The sequence below is a fragment of the Empidonax traillii genome, unplaced genomic scaffold (genome assembly GCF_003031625.1).
Source record: "Empidonax traillii isolate 1590-97213 ecotype Southwest subspecies unplaced genomic scaffold, ASM303162v1 scaffold1472:size108541, whole genome shotgun sequence".
Classification (NCBI taxonomy): domain Eukaryota; kingdom Metazoa; phylum Chordata; class Aves; order Passeriformes; family Tyrannidae; genus Empidonax; species Empidonax traillii.
In genome coordinates, this window is record NW_020956665.1 from 70,834 (window position 1) to 93,740 (window position 22,907).

The 22,907-nt window shown below is 38.7% G+C and overlaps 1 protein-coding gene across 1 annotated transcript in view; it reads left to right on the forward strand.

The window, feature by feature from the left end:
- Positions 1-22,907, forward strand: part of ARHGAP10 (Rho GTPase activating protein 10) — a gene marked incomplete at its 3' end in the record, with an annotated part of 64,173 nt that overhangs the window by 27,014 nt on the left and 14,252 nt on the right. Inside the window, exons 2-3 of the mRNA XM_027907459.1 lie at positions 15,402-15,497; positions 15,586-15,647. Of these exons, the coding sequence (XP_027763260.1) occupies positions 15,402-15,497; positions 15,586-15,647 (158 nt within the window). The remainder of the gene's footprint in view (positions 1-15,401; positions 15,498-15,585; positions 15,648-22,907) is intronic.

Sequence of the window (22,907 nt, forward strand, 5' to 3'; positions counted from 1 at the left end):
TTTTTTTTTTTTTTTTTTTTTTTTTTTTTTTTTTTTTTTTTTTTTTTTTGTTTGTTTGTTGACATTTCGTTGATAAGTGCAGTCCTGCATTTACAAAGCAGCAGTGCAGCACAAGTGAGATGTGCTGCATCTCCCAAGACTGGGATACCCAACTCCTTCCTTCTGGTCTGTATGGGAAATGAGCTGTGATTTATCCAAAATAAGGTTTGGGCAAATGAAAGTATACTTGATTTGTCGCGTGACAGACTCTTCTCTTTCATCAGAAAACCACTACCAGCTTTTCAAAAGCTTGCCAGGGGATAACTTCTTCCCAATATTCTACTAATTATGTTTGCTTTTTAAATACATATGTGTTGAGTAGCTCTTGAGCATGCTATTTTTGCAGGAATGAACTTGATGTATCAGACCATCTGTGTTACTGCTCTGCATCAGCAACGTAGAGCTGTTGTTCCAGGTGCTTGGAAGTTTTCTCGTGAAGGTAGTGCTCCAGATGACACACAAGGTGAACTGATCCCAAAGGCAAAAAAATATTCTCCATGGATTCTTCTGGTTATCCGGCTGAAACTACCTATGAAAAGAAGTTGCAGAATTTCAGGAACAGGCTTTGCCTGTTGGAGAGCAGAGGCTGCCATGAGTTGTAGCTGTTCCCAAGGATACTGTGTTCATTCATGGTGGTTCTTCAGGGGAAAGAACAGACTCTTCAAGTCTGCTAATAGATGGTTGTCTTTCATTAAGAAGCCCAACTGTGAAATGTTTGCGTTGTCTCCTGGTGGATTTGTTTTCTTTGTTAATTCATTTGGTTGGTTTTTTTAAATGTGGAAAGCATGGCAGAACGTCCAAGCGGAATAACTGTGTAGCTCTACATGCAGTGTGTGTGTCTCTTGTGTGTTTAGATTACAGTGACACTTGGAAAGGCAGGGTGGGATTAAATCTCTAGTTTGTGTTCTGTATCTCAGATGGGTGAGATGGCCACCTCGGTAGCTGTTGTCTGCTGAGCATGACCGAGGTGAGATCAGAGACCAAAGCCTGAGGGGACGCTTTTATGCCTGATATTAGAGTTGGTTGCTGTTTCTCCAGACACAGAACTTGTTCAAGTAGTTCCAGTAATACTTTCTCCTGGATTTTAACTTTCTGAGGGAAGAAAGGAGGAGAATACAATTACTTCAGTTCTCCAGAACAAGATATTTTTGATAGTACATATTTTTTAATACTGTTTTAGACACTTAATGGGGAAAAATACTGCATCGTGCTGTCCTGTGACTGACTTAACTGAGTAATCACTGCAGTCATGGTCAGTCTCTTTTTCTCTCTCTTGCTCTCAGCTTATGACTTTGAATATATGGAAAGTCTGTGCCTCTTTCATGTTAGCCTAAGTTGTAGGCTTTCTTTAACCTTTGAGTGTCAGAAGAAACAGGCTACTGACAGGGCCAGTTGGAAAGGTCTAATTTTGGGAAATATGCATGTTACGTTGTCTAATAACTCTACCACTCCTGTATCTGGTGAAATGTGGGGTTAATTTTATTACCCAGGTTAATTTTAGGGTGTTCTTCACTGCTCAAATGTCTCTTATCTCATAGCTTGTTTGTTTTGTAAAGGTTTTGGTTTTGCAGCTGGAATAAATGTAATATTAAATTTACGAGAGAACAAGGAGTGTTGCATTAGGGAAGACTCAGATTTGTTATCTTAAAGGGAGAAGGACTGAAAGAAATCAAACCATCCTCCCCCCCACACACACACCAGTCACCAAGATCAGGTTATTTTTAACGTTTATAAGTAACTCTGCAGCAATATTATCCAGTCTTCCTAATATACTTCTACATGCTTTCAGGAATATATGAATATATACTCTGCTCTGCCTCTGTGACCATTCTTGTCACTTGTTAGGGAGCATTAGAAAAGGAGAAAGGGGTTTCTTCTACTGTCCAGGGTAATTCCTATCTTATTTCAAATAAACAAAGTGTTTATTTTTCTGAAAGCCTGGTATATCCTGAAGGAAGGTTCTAAAAACATAGACTTGAGTGCATATTTTTCTTAACAGCTCATGATTCTTCTCCCCTCAGAATTTAGTACTTTCCATGGAGCAGTCTTGTCTCCTTCTGTTTCAAAATACACAGGCTTGGTCACTTGAGACTGAGTTGCTTCCTTTGCTCCAAACCAGAGATTGGAGAGTATTTAAGCACCACCACTTCAGTGCGAGCCACAGAAAATTGTTTAAATCTGGTTATTATTTTAAAGATGGTTTACAAAAAGCCCTTTTTACTGAAATGTCAGCCAAGCAAATTGTTTTCTTGTTGATTTGTGCTCTAAATGCATTAGCTGAAGTGAATCACGGTGGCAGTTGAGCAAGTTGAATGATGATGTTATTTCACATGTGGTATCTTTTTCAAATTTTTGTTTTGTTTGGTGCCCAGGGATTATTAGTTAATTGCTTTCCCTTCTTCCATCATCATGATTGTTTTCTGCTTGCTTTCAAGCTTGATCTGTGAATAAATAATCAGATATAAAAGGCATGCACATTCAGAGTTTTGTGAGCAGCCAGTACACTTTGTACCACTAAGAGCTTGAGCTATAAAGCCAGTACAGCTGGAGTGCAGAACACAGTGGTTTTTTTCCCTCATAGAACAATTCAGTCTAGGTAGGTGTACAGGCTGTCTGTGAGTCCCTTCGCTGTGTTGTACAGATGCAGTGTGCTTACTGATGAAAGAGGAAGCTTTTCCTTCAGATCTTTGTTTAATTTATCATCCCATATTTGAATACATAATTTGAGATATTTATCCTTCCCCAAATTTGAAATTTGGGGTTCTTCTGTGAGTAAGTGTGTTCACATGGGCAGGAAGGCCAGTGGCATCTTGACCTATGTCAGGAATAGTGTGGCCAGCAGGACCAGGGCAGAGATCATTCCCCTGTACTCGGCGCTGGTGAGGCTGCACCTCCAATCCTGTGTTCAGTTTGGGCTCCTCACTACAAGAAAGACATTGAGGTGGTGGAGCATGTCCAGAAAAGGGCAACAGAGCTGGGGAAGGGTCTGGAGCAAAAGTCTTAAGAGGAGTGACTGAGGGAGCTGGGGAGCCCCTATCACTCTCTACAACTACCTGGAAGGAGGTTGTAGCCAGGTGGGGGTCAATCTCTTCTCCCATATAGAGAATGACAGGACAAGAGGAAATAGTCTCAGGTTGCGCCAAGGGAGGTTTAGATTGGGTATTAGGAAAAGATTCTTCACCAAAAGGATTGTAAAGCATTGGAACAGGCTGCTCTTGGAAGTGGTGGAGTCAGCGATCCTTGGAGGCATTTAAAAGATGTGTAGGTACTCAGGGACACGATCTAGTGGTGGGCTTGGAAGTGTTAGGTTTATGGTTGGACTCAGTCTTTAAGGGTCTTTTTCAACCAAAATAATTCTATGACTTTATAATATAGATTGTCACAGTCCGAGCAGCTTCTCATTTTATCTATTAGTCTGGTAAAATGGATTTTTTTGTTTGTTTGTTTGTTTTATCTTGTTTTAGAGAGGGGAACCCAGGTGTAGAATAGTCAGTTGACAACACTTGTCAGTCACAGGTCAGCTTTAGTCTAGTCAGCTTTAGTCTACTCCCCTTTTGTCTGCTTCTCACTTGTTCTGATGTGTGCAGTTAAAGCTACAAGTGTGCTGAATAAGTCTGAGTTAGCAATGCAGGCTTGTGGATCCTTTTGGCTGATGATAAGCAGGGACAGTACTTGAATATGAACTGTTGTTGGTGGAGAGAGACCAAGGAAAAATCAATACTTACTGTGCTATGAACTATCCCAAGCTTAGCCTCAACCCCAGAAATGGCAATGGAAAATTCAAAAATCCAAACATTTAAGAAAACAGCTTTCTATTTGGAAATGCTGATTCTCTTTTTTTTCCCTCTCTTCCATGGATGAAACTCAAACATGACTGAGCCGAGTACTGAACTTCTGTACTCCTACTCTGCTATACAAAGTGTTCCTCATATTATCTGAGTGGTGAGAGGAGTCACTTCCACTGCAGGAAATATACAGTAGTTTCTAAGGGAAGCTGTAAGTACTTTTATGGTATTGCTCATGTTACGCAAGGAATGGTGTTATACTCTCTTCTGAGTGTGCTTTGTATCAGACATGCAGAGTGCACAGTAATGCAGCTGAAACAGTTAAGTGAAGGAAAAATCCAGAAATTACATAGCCTTGTACTTTCACTCAGAAATTTTGCATGTTATGCTTATTTAGAAGCAAAACCAGCTTGACTTTTCTTTAAATCTGTGATAGTAAATTTAAGCTAATTCTTATGTCAAAGCATAAAAGATGTAAGTAATTTAAAAAGTATTCTTACTGTGTTATGCACTGTAAGTCTTCCTTTTACCTGAAAACAGAATGAAATGTAAAATTGCATTAGAAGATTAAATAAGCATTTTTTGTTTCCTGTGTGGGATTGCAAGATGTCCTTTCATGTGCTTTGCATGAGAGTATGGTGATTGCTCTTGACTGTCCTAGATTGCTTTTGCTCAATTGTTTTGATTTTTGATCGTTTAGTGATCTTTTATTCAGGAACAAGTTGACACTGATATCTAGATTGGAAACTCACTTTGGAGAAATATACTTAAACCCCAAAGCAGGGAGGCTTGCAGGTGCTTGTGTGCCAGAGACTTTACGGTCATAAATTTTTTCCCAGTCAGAGCCAGTAAATTTGACTGTGTGCCTCCTTTGAATACATACTATCAGCTTACAATTGAATCACTGGCCTCTTGTAAAATTTCTAATCTGAAACTGTCAGAAGGATTTACAGCATTTCTTTGCACATAGCGTTCAGCTATTGCACAACTATCCAGACCAGAGATGAGTGAAGTTTCTCTTTTGGAATTTACTGTATTATGTAGTTGACTACTTGAATAAGTATTTCCTGTTAAGTTCTCTTAGCAGTTACTGGGGGCAGAAACTTTATTCTTCTGCCTAGACAAATAAATTGCAATAATTGGAGAAGCTGGCAGGTGAAATGATGCTGGAGCGTCAGGGCTTTCTCTAGCAATGACTTTAAATGAGAAACAGTGAGAGCAGTGAAAGGGGAGTTTAAAATTCATTCTTTACTTGCGTGTTTCACATATATCAGTGCTTTTTGTAGTTTTTATTAATTTAAAGGACTCCTGTAATCAGAATAAGGGTGTTGAAATATTCTGTGCTGTTCATGTAAAGTTCTGTCTGAGCTAATTAGAAGCTTCAGTTTTAATATATACATCAGATACATCTCAATGTAAGAGCTATCAGAATAGTTTCCTTTTGACACACATCTATTGTGTTGCTTTACACATAAAATCTCCATTTGATAGTTTTGGAAAAGTGTAGGGCAAAACTTTTTTTTTTTTTTTTAATTGGACCATCTAGTTTAGTTAACCACTGCTATACTGCTGGTTTTTCTGGAAACTATATATGATGTAAGTACAAGCTGTCCTCTGCACCACAGTTGCTGTCAGCTGTTTGCTCTATGAACCCGTGGATTAATTTCACTTGTGTGTCAAGCTGCAGCAAAGTTATTCTTGAACTCTTCCATCTCTGGGGGCCTGTTGTGGTCATCACATCGTTCTTGATGCTGAAGACTGACCTTGACATATCTATAGTGGGCAAAAAAGTCTGTAACTCAATAAAAGGAGTTTAAGGCAAATCTTGCCAGAACTCCTATTCTCTGCATTTTGAATTGGGATTTTGAGCGTGGTGTGGTTTTTTTTGTTGTTGTTTTTTTTTTTTTTTAATAGAAATGGACTAAATTGTCAAGTATTTTCCAAAATGCACTAATACTCTCACCTTTAAATAAATAAATAAATAACCCAAAGGGTGGGCACTTGAATTCTGTGTTGAATTATAGATCTCAGCTGCTTATTTATCTGATTTCTGATTGTTTTCCTCTGTCCTCTCCATCCTGAATCCTCTTGCACTTGGAAAAATAAAGCTATACTATCCGAGGTCTTTTCCCACTGGAAGAATTTTGCTTAGTTTTCATGACTCATTAGCAGAGGAATTGGTGAAAATGTAAATTTGTTTTCTAAACCTTTTATGGTCTTACTGATGACAAAGTATTTGGTAGCCATTTCATAGAACACCCTAATTTTAGGTGTGCACATGGGCTGACTGTGTGTTTGGACATGTCTTGCTGTGGAGAAATCACAGTTTGATCTCCTTTTGGGTTTTTGTCTACACATGCCAATGTTTAGGCAGTAATTCCATTCAAGTGACAGAGTTTTGAGATATCTGCCATTTTAAAGGCACAAAACATTGTGGATGATCTTTTTTTTTCCAAAGGTGTTTCATGTTGACATTTCTGCAGACTTGATATACAACCTCATAAATACATTTCAAGCAGTCAGTGAACAGCATGTGCGTTTAAAGATAATAAAAAGACTTGCTCTAGTCATTCATTAGGGAGGTGGCTACCAGTTCTTCTTGTGGTTTGGCTGCCCACTTCCCACTCCGGAATTGTCATCTGACTTCTTGTGAAAAGCACCACCACACAGCTGGAAACCAAACAGGCAAGAGAGCTCTGTCTGGAAAAAGGCCTTTCCTGTGTGAAATCCTGTTCAGGATTAATTTAGCTAAAAACATGGAGGGGAAGGTTGGGTTTTTTTGTTTTGTTTTGTTTTTTCCCTTCTTCCTTGCTTGCAGCTGTAGAGGGAAAAAGATCTTGCTGAAATATCTATTGTATATGAACTCTCTGAGATGTTCATGCCCAGTGGCAGCAGATGTGGCATGTGAAAAACCTGCAAGATGTGTTTGCTGTAATGTTCCCATCCCAAGATGGGCTGTGCTTCCCTTCCAACTTGCTCAACCAGATGAAGTTCCAGTCATCTGCGTGCTTTCTAAGACAATAGACTTCAAATAATGAAGTAATTCCTGTTTCTTGGAAGGGGAAATCTCTGTGCCTTGGTGATGGGTCAGGACCTCTGCTATGCTGATGTAACAACTTGACCTGACTGCCATGAGCAAATTTTGGTGACTGAAGAAATTAGGTGAGCATGTCCTATCAGTTACTTGGATTTTAAAAAGTGCCTTGGATTCAGAGAGTATTTCATTTAAGAGGAGTTGTGAGGGGTTAATGCTTCATTGCCTATATTCAGAGTATAGATTTTGTTATGTGGGGTTGCCTCCCAACCACAAAACTCTTTTATAGTTTGGAGAATAAAATGGCAAAATGTAGCTTCTGGCCAACAGTGAATTGTTATTTTCTTTTGCAATGAAAATAATATTTCAACACAGTATATTCTTTTTTATGTAAACATTATAGTTATTGTCTGGGAAATCAGTCTGGGAAAGAAAGCAATACTTCAGAATTAAAACATGCAGAATGCTGATGTTGGATAAGTATCTGTACAATAAACACATTTTTTTCCTGTAACTACTTTTTGTCTTTTGCAGAGTTTCCCAGTTGAGGAGAATGTTTTCAGTTAACTACACAATTTTTCACCCTCAAGCTTCTGATTTACTTGCTACTGAAAAGCAAAAATGCAGGAAGGCCCTCAAATCTGTGATGCTTGACAAGAATTATAATTGAAGAATACAAAATTAGGAAACTTGTTCTATTTAGTGATGAGAGTTTTCTTATAAACATCTTAAGTCAGTTTTAATTTTCTGCTTCAAAAGTCATTACTAGAGGTGTAATCTTGTCTTCTGAATTCAGGCATCTTTAGCAATAGTAAAATCCTGATTTCTGAAATGGAATTTTTTCAACCTCACATTTTCTAATTTGGTCACTTTTAGAAGACAATCCCCAGGTCTGTGCTACTTGCAGAGCTGAAGGTATTGTAGAAAGATTTACCAGTGAAAACTTTGACTGTGCAACTGTTTTGCTATTGTGTATTCCACCTGTTGCTTCTGGATTGATGCAGAGTTTTCTTTTGGGAACAGAGTGTATACATAACCTGGGTGTCCCTGTTGCTGCCATTTGATGCGAGATGATACAGGGAAACCTTTGCGGCAAATCCTGAACTGCTGGTTTTTACTTTTGTGAACAGTGTGAATTTTGTGGAATGCTCTCCTAATTTTCTGTGTTGCAAATTTATACTTCTTAGTGCTAGCTTTCTAATTTATTGTTTCTTTTGGTCTTTTGTTGTGAAAGACACAGAGTTTGTAAGGATTAGGAAGATGGTTTTGATTCCTTTGAAGACAAATTATCTTTGTGGTACTCCACAGGAACTTCCATCACAGTTGCTAGACCCTTCAGCAGAGACTTTGGGATACAGGGCTTATGTCAGGGTCGTTGCAGGAGTGTTTCTCCACCTCTGAAGGAATGTTTCTCCACCATCTGAGCTGGCAGAGGGGTGCACCTTTTTGTAAGAGCTGTTGGATATACTCTAGGAGAACCTTAATCTCTGCTGAGATATTAAATGTGCTGTTTTGCCTAATGCTTGTGATGCAAAGAGGAAAATGCCCTTGGCAGGGTGGAGTAAGGCTACCTGGCAAATTTCAAAGATCCAGCTAAAAAGGCAAATAATCAGAGCTCAGAAAGGTGTGGTGCAGCCACAGGGACAATATGAACATGATTTGGCACTTTGCCCGTGCTTGCATAAGATGCTACTTTGTGATATTTAATATATGGTAATTACCATGTTAATTAGATGTTTCTTGATGTGGGGGAATTTGGAGTTTGTACCCTTTCCCTCGCAAGGGTGGATAGAAGAGAAATGAGTCAAGTCTGTTTTCACTGATAAAAGTTGTAGAACCAGAGAAGGTAGATAAGATTATATGATACGCAGTTTATGTTGTTACACTGCATACATTCTAAAGGAGAAAACAATGGTTGGAGGTTATGGCATCTAAAACATATTGCATATCTGTGAAAAAAATTACTCTGCTAAAATCTGAAAGCTTTCTCAACTTGCCTGTTTTGATTGATATGGGGAATAGTGGTGTTTAGACTATGGGTTTATGCATTTGAAAGAATGAAAATCATAAAATATGACATAAATAACCTATGAAATAGAAATTTGCAAGAATTGGATTCTCTCTTTTAAGGAGTGAGGAGTTTAGAATGACTCTGTTGTGCTATTTACATGTGACTTTTTCAGGCTAAATAGCCTGTTTTTACTTGTAACAGAATTATGCCACAGTTAATGACCCCTGCATGCAGTAAAACTGGTAATAGGGAATGTCCAACACTGGAAGAAACACTTAAGACCAGTGAGTTCTTAACAGAGGCACTGTTCTGCAATGATATTCATTGCCTCAGTAGTTATTTTTCTCTCTCACTCTTAGATTGAGAAGTAAAAACATGAAGAATAACAACCTGTTTTTCTGTTTTGGCTTCTAGGTGTTCATTTCCTGTTGTTATTAGTTGAGAGACTCATGAGAAAATTTGGACTTAAGTATAATAGAAGAATGACATCAATTCCTATCTATGACAAGTTAAAAAGAAAATTCCATTAGAGATTAAGATCCCTAAAATTGTTATTGATTTCTTGTATTTACACATTAATTACCCTGGAGTTGTTTGGTTTTCATTTTACTCTTGCCATTTTCTTTTTTTCTCTGATGCTGAAATGCCAAGTTTTTTGTTTGATGTGTGCTCTTTCTTTTTTTTAAAATTTGGTAACCAAAATCCCTTCCATGTTAAAATTTGAAAGGCTTTACCTAAAATATTGCTGCTGCTCTTTGTTGGCTCTCCTTATTTTTTTGTTGTACTTTTAAAATTTAAACTCTTATTTGTGTGTTCACGTGTGCCTGGAGACTGGATCTAGAGCAACTTCATTCTGACACCAAATTTCTGAGGTTTTTTTGTAAACAATAGATCACATCCTAACTTTGGTGTGATTGGGGTGGAGCTGTCTCAGACCTGGGAATATATGAATGTGGAGAGTGTGAAGCTGTCAACTGTTGGACACTCGGGAGCCATTGGAAAGGTGCCTTTGGGCCAGCAGGAGCCAAATGCCAGTTAAATTAAACTGAAATGGTGAGAGGTTGTGGTTTTCCTTATTTGTTTTCAAGGTGTGAGATGGACCAAATACACTGTATCATGCTGGAAAAGTGGGGGCCAGGGAGGTTGAGGTACTTGACAAGTCAATAATACATTGCTTTTTAATCCTCATACCCAAATTTGCTAAGCTTTCAGAAACTCATGAGCTGCCATGGGTAATGTGACGTTATCAACATGGAACTCCAGAAGCCTTTTAGTCTTTGAACTTGATTTCCATTCTGGTTTTGGATGGAAATCAATACCTTTGTATTTTAGCTTCATTGTAAATTTTCTTGATTTGATGACTCTTTAGTACTCCTTTTTGTCTGATAAATATATTGAAAAAGTTTGTTTGGTTTTAGGGAGTTAGAACATGTTATTGCTCTTAACAATTCTGTCACACACATGGATTGCATCTGCTAAGTTACCAAATTAATCCTGTTTATCCACCTCACTCAGGTAGTAACTAAATCCTGTTTCAGTTTTCAGTGTTACGGATTATATTAGATTCATTATCCACCTTGACGAAAGGGACACAGGAGAGGAACACGAAATTGCTTTCTAAGTGTTGAGATGGCGCGTGTTTTGTACAAAATGCCATACAAGTCTGTACTGCAGCTCTTGGACAAACTATTTTAAGTGCTCTGTTCCTCTGAAGCTGCTTTGTTAGCTCTTGCAAGGAGATTGATGCCTAGGAAGAAGAGGGGAGAGGCCAAGTCTCACTCAGCTTGTTCTTTCCTGTTTCATGACAGCATGTAGCTTGCCTGATCTTGGCCTACTGCGAGGGAAATACGTTGAGAAGTGTAAAAATATTAGGCCTTGATGTAGTAAAGTAGCTTGAAGATGAAATTTGTAGTTAAATCTAAGTGGTTTTTAACCCTTTAGCTTTTGTGAGAGAACGTTGTTTGATGAAACCAGAGCAATTTCAACTCATATTAAATAAAGCAGCTGGAAATCTGTCATTCCTGGAGATTTTGTTAGAGTCAATGAGCTTTGTAGTAAGGGATGAGGAATAGCGCTGAAATTCCAGTCCTTCTTCAAAGCTTGATGCAGAAACCTGCATATTGTTGTACAAAAATATTAACAAGTGGGTAATTCCTCTACCATCCAAAAGTGATCTAGGATAGCCTTAGGAAGAAATATTATCTGGCTTTGTGCAAGACTTAGTTTGTGTGGCTAGCACTGAGGTTAGTATTAATCTTCAAGGAGGAGGTTGGAGTCTGGTCCTATAAGTCAGGCCTGGCCACCACCCAGCAACTAATGGTGTTGTGTTGGCTCAGTTCAACTCAGATAAGGAACAAAAGTATTTTCTCTGAAATCCAAATGGAAAAAGATATAGAGGTATTTGTGTGGGGCACTGGCAGTGCATCTGGCACAGGACAAACTCACAGGAGCTCTTGTTTCTGAAGTGATCCAGAGAAACGTGGGGGAGCAGGCAGCTGCTCATCTTTCTTCTACTGTGTTTCTAAGTAGTTGCATCCAAACATCAAAAAAGTACAATGTACTGATAGGAACAATGACAAAGAGAGAAAATTAAAAGCTCTGGTGTCTTTATGTCCCTCCCTTCTCTCCTTGGAAATGTGTTTTCAGCCTTTTGCTACAAAAATTTAGCAGATGCTTGGTTTCTTTTAGTGTTTTAGGTGAGTCTTTTAAATGACTCTGCCTTATGGGTTTGCCAGGATTCCATTGTATTCAGCAGTGTTAGTGTTTGGTTGATATTTAAAATGCTCTTTGATCTTGAATGCCCTGTTCCTCCCTTTCAATGATTACAGTAGCTTTTGAGGAGCAACAACCCTATTACTGCTTTCTGTATCTTTCTATTGAGTGTTACTGTGTAGAATGTAGAGATTAAAGAGAGTAAAATAGTTTCTGGCCCCTTAAATTCTTTGTCAGTAATTCACACAATCAGCATAACTGGTCATGCTGTTTGACAGTATTGTGCTCATGTACTGTGTTAATCTAATGTACATAACTGAAATCCATATATATGTTTCAGTCTGTTATATAACACCATCCTGGTCTTGCAGACTCTAATGCTGGTGTGGAACAATACTGGGATGTATCTGTCAGTGCCAGCCAAATAGTTTCTCTGTAGTAAAGATCTTCTGACACAGCATGGAAGAGAGCCAAGTTACCTTTGTGAAATTTCCACCTTAAGCAACAAAGCTCAGCATTTACATTGTAACACAATAGTAAGAGACTATAGTACTTATGATGATATCAACACCTAGTTTGTTTTTATAGACTTTTATAAATGCTTATAATTGTGTGAACTTCTGTATATGTACTGTAGGATATGTGGAATTTATCAGGGTAAAAGCTGGAGCACTTTCATGCTGTTTGTCTCACAGTGGGAGGTTTAACTGCAGATGGTCTCACTCTGGCTATGGTTTGTCAGGTGACAAGAAAATCCAGCACAGGGCTATTTTATCTTTTTTGTGTCCAGCCACCATGCTTGTAATTTTTCCTGTGCTTTAGCAGAAAAAAAGTCTTGCTCTGACCTTCTGAGAAAGTTTTCCTCCACCTCTAATTGCTACTCAGTTTTGTTCTTTTAGTTTAGCAAAAGCAGTTCAGACTTTCATTCCTGTGACTAGCTGGGCACTGATAGTTCTGCCTAGCAAGGTGCTAGATTTGTGTTAGACTAGTGCTATTTTGGTGTAGGGAATGAAAACAGAATGTGTTCTTAAATGTAAGTTTTGCTAAAATAATGCAAGAGTGATGGATGATACATAAACGTTGGAAAGTCAATCTTGTAGTTAACACCTGCTGACTAAGCAGGGTTTAAGATCTCTTGTTCTGGCAACAGTTAGGACTCTGGTTATTGCAACAGTCTTTTAGACCAAATGACTGAACTGTTCTTCCTCCAGTCAGGTGGTGTATTTCGTCCCAGTTACATCTTACAACATGTGATTGGCTTTTATTTTTCTCCAGTGACTTCTCACCTTTGTTGAAAGTGCCAAGTTCTTAAAATCTTTCAGAAAATCTCTTCCTATTTTCTTGTGTTTTCTTCTAGGTGGTGGTTCAAAGCCAGGTATCTGCAGCTTTTTTTGACCCATCAGGTCAAGAAGGTCATTGTTCTGTGACTCAAATCCCCAACTTCCTTGCATCCACTGATGGTTTCCAAAATTTTCTGGAATGGTTCTTAAACATTTCAGAAATTATTTTTGGAGAGACATTGCAAAAACATAATATGGCCTTATAGTTTTAACAAGGAACTCTGCAAATCTAGATTTGATGTGTTGAATGGTTCCTGCTTCCAAACACAGCCCTTTGGTCATCAATTTCCAATCCCTGAGCAGATTCAGTAAAGAGAAATGCATGAGTGTGGGTTTCTGATGCTGTGAGAAGCTCAGTGTTTCTGTTCAGCCCCTTCTCAGATTGACAGAAGATGTCTTTGCACTGAAAGAGTCTGGTTGTGGGCATAGGTTCTGTTTGCTGTCACTGTGACCAGAGGGATGGTTTTTGATAGAGAGGAGGGATACGGAGCCATGCAGGAGGTGGTTTCACAGCACTCTAAAAAGGCTTATAAGTTTACTGTGAAGGGGAAAGGAGATAGTATATGTGTGTAGTGCTGCATGGGGCTCTTAACGCGTACCTTGCTCAACATTATTTGAATACTTCACCACCACAAGTGGGAGAAAACATAATAAACATTTCCTTCCTCCAGCGTGGGGCTGGCTTTCATGTGACAGCGCTTTGGTAGGGGATTATCGTATTCAAGAAAATTAAATAAATTTGGGAGTGTGTGTGTTGTTGGAGCCATTCTCCCATAAATAAACTCTCTTCAGCCTTGTGCTGTGACCTGGCTCACAAATAAGTGTAACATTAGATGGGTAAGAACCTTATGTTATTTTCCATATTTAAGCCTTTCACATCCAACAGAACCTGTTTCTTTTGCTGCCTGCTTTATGAGCAGCCGTTTAGCCCACAAGACATTTGCATTAAAACAGCCCTGTTTCCTTTCACATGGGAATTACGTTACTTTTTCCCCTCAGCCTTCTTATCCGTATTATTTCAACCCTGTGCAGCATCCTGCTGCATGACGTGGTGAAGGGTACACGCACAGGCTTCAGGAGCAGTTGCAAAAAGGAAGCAAGTACCTGGCAGCGCGGCATCACAGGGAACGGCGCTGTTACACAACAGCTTGAGGAAAGGACTGGTGGGAGAAGGGTGAAAGAAATTACAAGGAGCAGAAAACACGTGGTTTTTTTCATTTTAGACAGTGTTTTGCTGTTTGTACAGTATTTGTGACTTAACCCTTTAAGTGGTTGAACAGAACTTTCAGTGCAGCATTGTATGTCAAAGTTGTACTCATCTATGACATATAGTAAAATACATAATGTGTTGGATGCAGGACCTATAATAAAGGTGGGGAGTCTTTTGTTTGTTTTTGGTTCAAAAAAGCCCCCAAAAAACAACACTCCCTCCCCCCACCCCTGCCCCAACTAGAACAGTGACAAAAGCTCAAGCTGGTAATCTTTTAGTGCCTGTTAATATAAAGAGCTGTTCTGTCAAAAGAGTAGTTCTTAGCCCTTCAGAACTGCATGTGGTAAGAAAAAGATTATAGATTAACTAAATATTTTAAATCATCCTTAACTTTGGCTGACAACAAAAATGCGAGTAAAACCTTTACTACCGGGTAGAGGTGTACCAGGATACGCATCCTTTTTTTCTTTTTCCACTGAGCGATTCCATCCTTCCAGAACTTGTGGCATTGCCAACCTGCACATGCCAGTGCAACAGAAAAGTGTGCGTACACTGTTTATTTACAGCTTTATGAATTTTAGTACAAGTTTGTAATGATATTGTGGCTGGATATGGAGTCTGACACCTTCCTGAGGGATGTAAGAATGCAGTCTCTGACTCCAAGTTGTCAAACATTAATAGGTAAAAACTGGATCGCTGAAAATGTTTCAGAGCTATTACAAAGCAGTTATTATATAAAAATAATTTTAATGCTGTGCATTTAACTTAGTTACCTTTTGGCATAGTTTAACTCTATAGACTTTCTAGTTCCAGTGCAACAATTCTTTCCTATTTTTCGTATTTATATTTGGTTTATGTATAAGTGTTTCACTAGCAGAGCTAACTATGTATAGCATATAGAAAATTCTAAGAGTGTATTTGTGCTGATGAATCTGATTTTAGTGAATTTAGATTAGCAGAGTAAGAAAACTGGCACAACTTACACTGTGGTGCCTACAACTTCTGTAGTTACCGATCTGTTTGTATGGCCTGTGCCCTAAATTATGGGTAAGTGTAAGATTAGGTCTAATACTGCACACCTGTGCTTTCTACTATATAGCCTTACAGAAAGGCAAATTCCCAGATGTGATCAGCAGAGGGTTAGACAACACTTGATGTCTTGTAATGTAATTAGAAAGACCTATATTAAGAGTTTCTTGTAAAAGTTGATTATTCTAGGCATAGGGGACCTTCTGGCCTAACCTTCAATCTGTCCTTTTTCTCATTGCAGACCTTTCAGCAGCCCAGAGAAAATTTGCCCATTCTCTGAGAGACTTTAAATTTGAATTCATTGGTGATGCAGAGACCGATGATGAAAGATACATAGGTAGGTAAGAAACGGTTATAAGTGGCTGCATTTTGCTTTGCTGTCCTCCAACATGATTAAACCTTTTTTTTCTGGTTTTGTATTACAGATGCATCTCTTCACGAGTTTTCAAACTTTTTAAAAAATCTTGAAGAACAAAGAGAAATTTTGGTGAGTTGCAATAAAAGATTTAAAAATCTGTGCATTTAGCAAAAAATAAAATCAAAGTTAGTTGAAGTTGCCTACTCCTTTGTTAACCACCAAGATGTTTATATCACTGACTAAACGGTGGGAACTCTCATTGTGCAGCCTCTGGTTCTGTAATCTGGAGTTACAGATAGCAACCAGTTCTCATTTCAAAGAAGAAATCCGTATTGTAGGGATGGATAAATACTATGTGATTTAAAATGGTAGTGCCCTGATAAAATTATGGCTGGGGTGAAAACCACCATGAGGTTATTTACCACTTACAGTCAAAAGGAAGCTGAAAGAGTTAATGCTGCATCAGCACACCGAGGGTTTGGCAGCTGGCCAAGTTTGGATCCAGAATCTCTCTATCTCCAGCTTCAGTGCCTCTGTGGAGCTGGGATACAATCTGTTGCCTGTATGTAGTAGCAGACTTAGAAACCTTTACTTTGTAGGTGAATTTTCCGGTGGAGGGTTGGAGCTGCAAACGTGTAGTTGCTCTGTTGTGTAGAAGGAGTGAGTTTCTTGATTCAGTCAACTGTGATTGCTTGGGGTATTAGTATAGCACAGCTCGTGTCTGCACATAGACTGGGCTGAGAGCTCTGCAATGCACCTTGCTATCCAGATTTCCTAAATTTTCCAGAAGGGGTGGGGGGGTCTTTCTGGGTAGTACCATGGCTCTCCTCAGCAGCTGCATGCCCAGCTTTTGTTTCAGAGCAGGAATTCATAGAGCAGGTGCTGTGTACCCAGTTTCCATCTGAGTGCTGTCAGACACTGCATCTAGGAAATGTGCTCAGATCTGCCTTGATAGCAGTTGCATTTCTCAGTATTAGTCATGTGATTATATCTTTGTCTTCCTGGAAATCAGTGACCATTTGGCACCACTGACAGGAAGCTGAGGCTAATCTGTCTTCTGTGTTTCTCTGTGCCAGAAGCTGTGCCTGCAGTGTAGGAGTATGTAGATAAGTGAGAAAAGAACTTACGAACAATAATTTTTTTTTAATGTTTCTCTCTCCAACAGTCCTGAGCCCACTGATAGTCATGGTTTCTTGTGTGTGCTGTGTTATGTTTTGGTATGTTGTTCTGATCTGGAACCACACTTAGGTCTGAATTAGGGTCAGTGTGGTGCCTCACACATTCCTAAAGAGTACTATCTTTACACAGTGGAGACAATTCTTCAGTGTCTTGAGTTGTTTTGCCAAATTATAGGGATTTGCTCAAGTATGTTTCAATGCTTCTTTTGTTTTTCATAGTTCTGCAATATAGTTTTTACTCTGCTTTTTCTTGCCATCCATAGCTGTATTTTATTTAATGATTTTGCATAAATATAAATAGTGAAAGTCTTCAGGAAGTCTTACAGTGAAAAATACTTTATGGACTGTCACGTTATTTTAATATCAGGCTTTTTAGGGATGTCAACTTCAGGACTTCAGAATTATGTGGCACATTTTAGTGGCTGTAACAACAAATCTTCAGCAGGGATAGATTACCAACACAATGGTGTCTGTCTGCATAGTAAAACACTTCAGTTGTTCAACCTGAATGCCATGAAACAGAATTACCTATTTTTTTTGTATGATGTCCATGCTTACACAGAAGGTGTTATCACACTAAAAGCTCTTTAATATCAGTTTCTTGGTAGGAGAAGAATAAAATGCAGCATTTTTTAGAACAGTGACAGTTTGATGAAAAAACAGGGAGTATAAAATGTTATGGGACAAATATTTAATACCAAATAGAAACAGAATATATTCTCTAAGTTACCAGATACGTGGCCTTTTTATTGCATCTGCAGTCCAGCAAATGTTTTGTATAATTTCTGGAGTGAGTCAATATAACAGTGGCCATAAGTCTCTGAGAAAATGATTGTGTGGTGACTGGAAAAGATCATTTTCAATGTCTGCTGCTCTGACTTTTTTCTTTTTTTTTTTAAGACTGCTCTGTGGATGTTTTAACAGTGGCATGAGCTCTAAGGATACTCCCATGGAGAATATTAGGGCATGATGCATTCACAGATGTTTGGAATCAGGTCAGGGATCCAAAGACTTTCCATTAAGATGCAAAGTATACAGCAGGATTTTTTCAAAAGCATTCAGTCTTCTTTATTGAGAATGCTTGCTATTGAGCATTTTTCCCCTCACTATTTTGAAGATGACCAGAAGATTTCTAACTGCCCACTTCAGTTTCAGTGCATGATTGAAGGAAAATTTCAGTCTCATTAACTAAAGTTAAAGGAATCAATGAAAAATTACAGAACTAAGGGTGTTTCAGATGTTGCCACGCATTTTAATTTTTTGCCTATTTGAGAAAAGGATTATTTTTTTCAGAACGATATTATAAAATAAATAAATATGTACTTAAAAATAAACTGAAATTAAATACTCATCACTTACACTTCTTATGGTTTTCTGAAAGTATTGTTTGGGGTGAATCCAGATTCCGGAAAGCTTTCTGTCATTGTTTACAATAAATGTACTTTTTTGGTTGTCATTCATCTGGTGAGTATTTATTTGGTGGATATTTAATAATTTCATTTAGATTTTGCAATCTTGCACTTCGTGGTTTTACCCCCATCTCCTTCAAAGGCTGCTGAAATTATATCCCAAATGTCAAGAGATTTAGTTGCTTATGGAAAGGGAAATTGGCATTAATCCAATTGTGTCACCAAAATCGTTACAGAGTGGCCAGTACAAAAACAAATTACATTTTTCCATAGCATAGTAAGCTTGGTGACATTCCCCAGGGCAGACACAAAATAGATCACTTTGTTCCTGAGAATATTCTGGAAATTATTTTTACATGGTTAAGAGTGAGGGGAGTCATGGGACTTTGATTCTGCTCCTCTGGCATTACACAAGTGTTGTGGAAGTTCAGGGATGAAAGGGAACTTTGCAAGACCAGTAGGAAAAGGTTGGGATGGACAAGGCCCAACATGGTGATGCTCCCATGCTCTGTCCCACTACTTGGCGATTCTCCTGCTTGCCAGGGCAAGCACCAAACCTCCCTCTCAGTCCTGTTTCCCCTGATAGCAGAAAGCAGGTTTGATTCGTGTGATGGACTCAGAATAACAGGCTTTGCTCTCTGCCCTCATTTAAGCTGTGGTGGTGAGCAGAGCAGGGCTGCCTGGTGGATATCAATTGCCTGTGGTTGTTACCCCTTTCCTCCTTCACCTTCCATTATACCACCTTCATACCTCCCTTTCTCCATCTCAATCTTCTCCTAAATTACCTGCCCCTAGTTGTTGATTCCAGTCTTGCTAAATCATAACCACATTTGAGAGTCCAATAAGCTCAGCAGTGCTTGGTGGTCACCTTGATGTGCTGGCTTTGTGTGCTTCCCCTCCCTGGAGTTCCTCTGTCCTGCCCTGTATCTGCCTCTGGAGTTCACCTGTTTCTCACATAACTCTTAACCGCACTGGAAGTCCAGAGTCAGCCTTCACGGCACTGCCTGTAACTCTCATCAGTGTCTCTCACAGTTATGGGCACTGTCCAGCAATCTCTCACGTCCCATTTAGTAGTCTCATGCCCTATTTGGTTTGTTTGCTCCCTTGCCAGGACTGAGTTGGCTGCATTTACCTGCAGCTCTGCCAGTGGTGTGAATTGCAGCAGGGTCACAGGTACCTCAATGATCCTTTGCAAGTGCTGGTCTAACCTATTCTTAAACAGGTTCCATCAACATGGATTTTTCTTTACTCCAGTATTTATTCTTCAGGGTTTTTTACCTGATATCCATATTGAATCTCTTACTTGTTGTAAGTTAAGGTGGAAAATCTTTGAGAATTTTTCTGAAGGAGTCATGGGGAAAAACTGTTCTTTTTTCCTTCATAGTAGTATTTAACATCTGTATTTTATCTTGTTCAGTTTAATTAAACTGAGTTTAGACCTTCTCTCTTTTACGTCAAAATTACTTTTAATCCTGTTTCCTGAATGCACTGACATTTTGGCTTGGATTTTGTCACTCCACATGTATGTTACTGTGATGGAGTTACTCTTAAGTGGAGTTGCTCTTAAGTCACTCCATAAATTCCTACTGAAAACTGGATCATGCAGGAAACTTGGCTGTTGTTTCCTGTATGGTACTTGACATGCCCTCCTAGCTGAACAGGTATTCTTCAGGGTAGTTTTGCAACCAGGATGTTGTTTTCTCATTCTTCCTACAATTTATTTAAGACCAGGTCACCATCTTTGCTTTTGAGAATGTCATGTGGGTCAGCATCAAAGACTTTGTTGAGGAGGTCATCTGCTGATCTCAAAAAGGAAGCTGGGTGTTGTTCTTAACAAATGCAGAGTAGCCTTTAATTTTCTATAGTTCTAGGACCCATGAGTATCAGAGTTGCTATGTGTGTTCTCTGACTGACTCAGTTCTTGCTTTCTCCTTCTCCTCTCTCTTTTAAATTGCTGCTGTGTTTGCTCTTCTATCATCCTCTGGGACCTTGCTTGCTCTCCCTTTAGTTTGCTTTGCTGAGTTCCTAAACTACTCTGAAGCAAAGCCCCTTCTGACTTGAATACAATTAATTCTGTAGTTGTGTAATGTAGGAATACATCTAATTGCTCTTAAGGAATCCTTACTTCCATTAACATCCATTTTTTCCCACTTTGTCAGATAATTTGCTATAATTAACTGAGGTTTTTTTCCCTTGCAAAGGTTATTAAAATCTACTGTTGTCTTATACTTCATTGTTGCTTTAACTGTCTTTCCAGTTAAATAATGGTTTTATAGCTTCCTTCCTCTCTGTTTTTGGAGATCTATACAAAGAACCTCTTTTCTTTAGGGTTTTCTTTACCCCTTGCAAAATAAAATGTGGTTTTGCCTTTGTCTTTTTAACTTTGCCTGTAAGTACTTGTTTGTTTCCTTTTTACTCCATCTCCTTTCTCTTTGTATAAGATTTTGACGCAATTTTATTCACCTTACTGTATTTCCTGTTGTTCCCCAAGACAATATAAACTAGCTGGTTTACTTTGATATGTTCTCTTCTATTTCCTGCTACAGTTTTTGCACACTTCTATTCCTTCAGATATTTTAAGAGAAGAGTTGCTATGTAGTTATTATTTTTTAAGTCTTTTTGTTTGTTTGTTTGTTTGTTTTTTTTGGAAAAGAGAAAGGCTGCTTCTTGGGCCAAAGGTATCTTTGTGGTTTTGGCCTCTCAAAAAGGCTTTTGCATTCCTTGTCAGCTTTACCAAGTTGGCAGCATTGAATCCAGATTAGCATCTTTCTGAAAAGCAGTTATTCCTGGCATATATCAAGAACACAAAAAACAGTTTCTCTATGGATTTTTAAAGAAATATCTCAGTGAAATCACTATTTTAGTATTTCCTTTTCTGCCTCTTAAAAAAAAAAAAAAAAAAAAAAAGAAAGAAAGAAAGATGAAGAGGGTTTCCAGTTGTGGTTTCCCCAGTTAAAAGAAGTTGAGAAGTTGTTGAGGTTCAAATGCATGTTCTCAAGAGGTTAAAGGTAAAATCTAAATAATCTGTACAAATATGTTCATACGCTTATTTATACTTACTTATATTTACCTCTTACAAATGAAGTATTTAAGTGCATGAGTATTTATTTCACAGGTTAAGTGCTCACTTAACACACAGTGTTCCTGAATAGCTTACTCTATTACCTTTTGTTCAGTGCCTCTTTGTATCTAGTTTACACCAGCTGAGTCTGATGTGAAGATGGTGGTAATTAATTTTTCTAGGCTTTCCTTTGGCACTCTCCACATGGGTGTTCAAAGGGTTTGTATGCCTTAATCTATCTTGACAGTAATCTGAAGAAATCTGTGTGAAGGAGCAATCAGTTTACCCACAGATGTAGGGTAAAAAAGAACCTGATAGCCTTGGATGTGTGGTGCATTCAAGATGTGGTCAATAGGAGTTCAAGGCATTATATAGTACTCTATATGTTCAGATCCTTTTAAGTCTGCTGACAGCACAGGCTACTAAATATATCTGCCAGGACAGTAGAAAAATGTAATTGGTGACCACTTTGGAAAAATTAGGCTGCCAACGGCATATTGAACATCTCAGATGCAGAGACAGAGGCACAGATAGAATACTTTAGGAACAGCATTTGACTTCCTTAATTGCAGGATTTAGATCCTTTTCTTGTGTAAATCATCCATTTTAATAAAACATTTTATAGTTTTAGAAAGAAGCAGAACAATTGCTGCTGTATCTTGTTGATCAGCCTTCACTTTTCTTCTGCGGGGCGTGAGACCAGATGACAATCATTTAATTATTGGAATATGGAACATGAATGTAGACCTATGACTATTTCAGGCACATCTTGGTCATATTTGGTGATTCCTGACATCAAATGTCTGATTTTTTTGTTTATTTTTGAATATCATAAACAGTCTTTCTGGAATAGTTTTGTGAGTTACTTATGAACTTGTGTGCATTAGTCTCTAAAATAAAGATGACTTGTCTATACAATAGGAAAAAAAAGTGCAAAGCCAATTCTGGGTGTGTTCCTCCCACCTGTGAGTGAATGTGGCTGACAAGTTCTGTTACCACTAGAGCTTCCACTTCCAGATAACTCTGTGGTCTCACATGCATCAACATAACTCACTAGAGAATTTTCATTCTGTTAGTTCATCAATTGGAAATGTTTGGAATTTGCATTGTAAAACTGTCACCAGTTTGGATTTTGCTGGTTGTTAATAACACCACTGTTTCTTGTGGAGGAAGGCGCTGACAACTGAGCAGTTCACTCTTGGCTGAACACTGAAGCTGTTGTTTGCTGGTGGATTCCTTGCCTTTCAGTGGCATCTCTTTGCTCTGTGGTGAGCTTTGCCATGCAGGAAGAAAATGGGCATTATGCTGTTTTTCTTTTCTGAGGAGCCGTTTTGCTTTCTTAGGATTATTATATGACCAGTGATTTCAAAGTGTGGACTGGAAATGGTTCTCTGCTGGTATGAGAACCAGAGCAATGTTCTAGTGTGTTGCACTGTTGAGCTCTTGTGTTTTGGGTTTGCGAAGAGAAGGACTTCCATGGAGGAGTTACCCCAGCTTTCCCCCACTGCAGATGGGGAAAAGCTGATTTGTTGCTGCTTGTGAATCATAGAATCAGCTGGGTTGGAAAGGACCTCTGAGATCATCAAGTCCAACCCTTGATCCAACACTACCGTGATTACCATACCATGGCACTGTCACATCCAGTCTCATCTTAAAAACCTCCAAGGACGGAGAATCCACCACTTCCCTGGGCAGCCCATTCCAATGTCTGATTACCCTCTCTGTAAAGAATTTCTTCCTA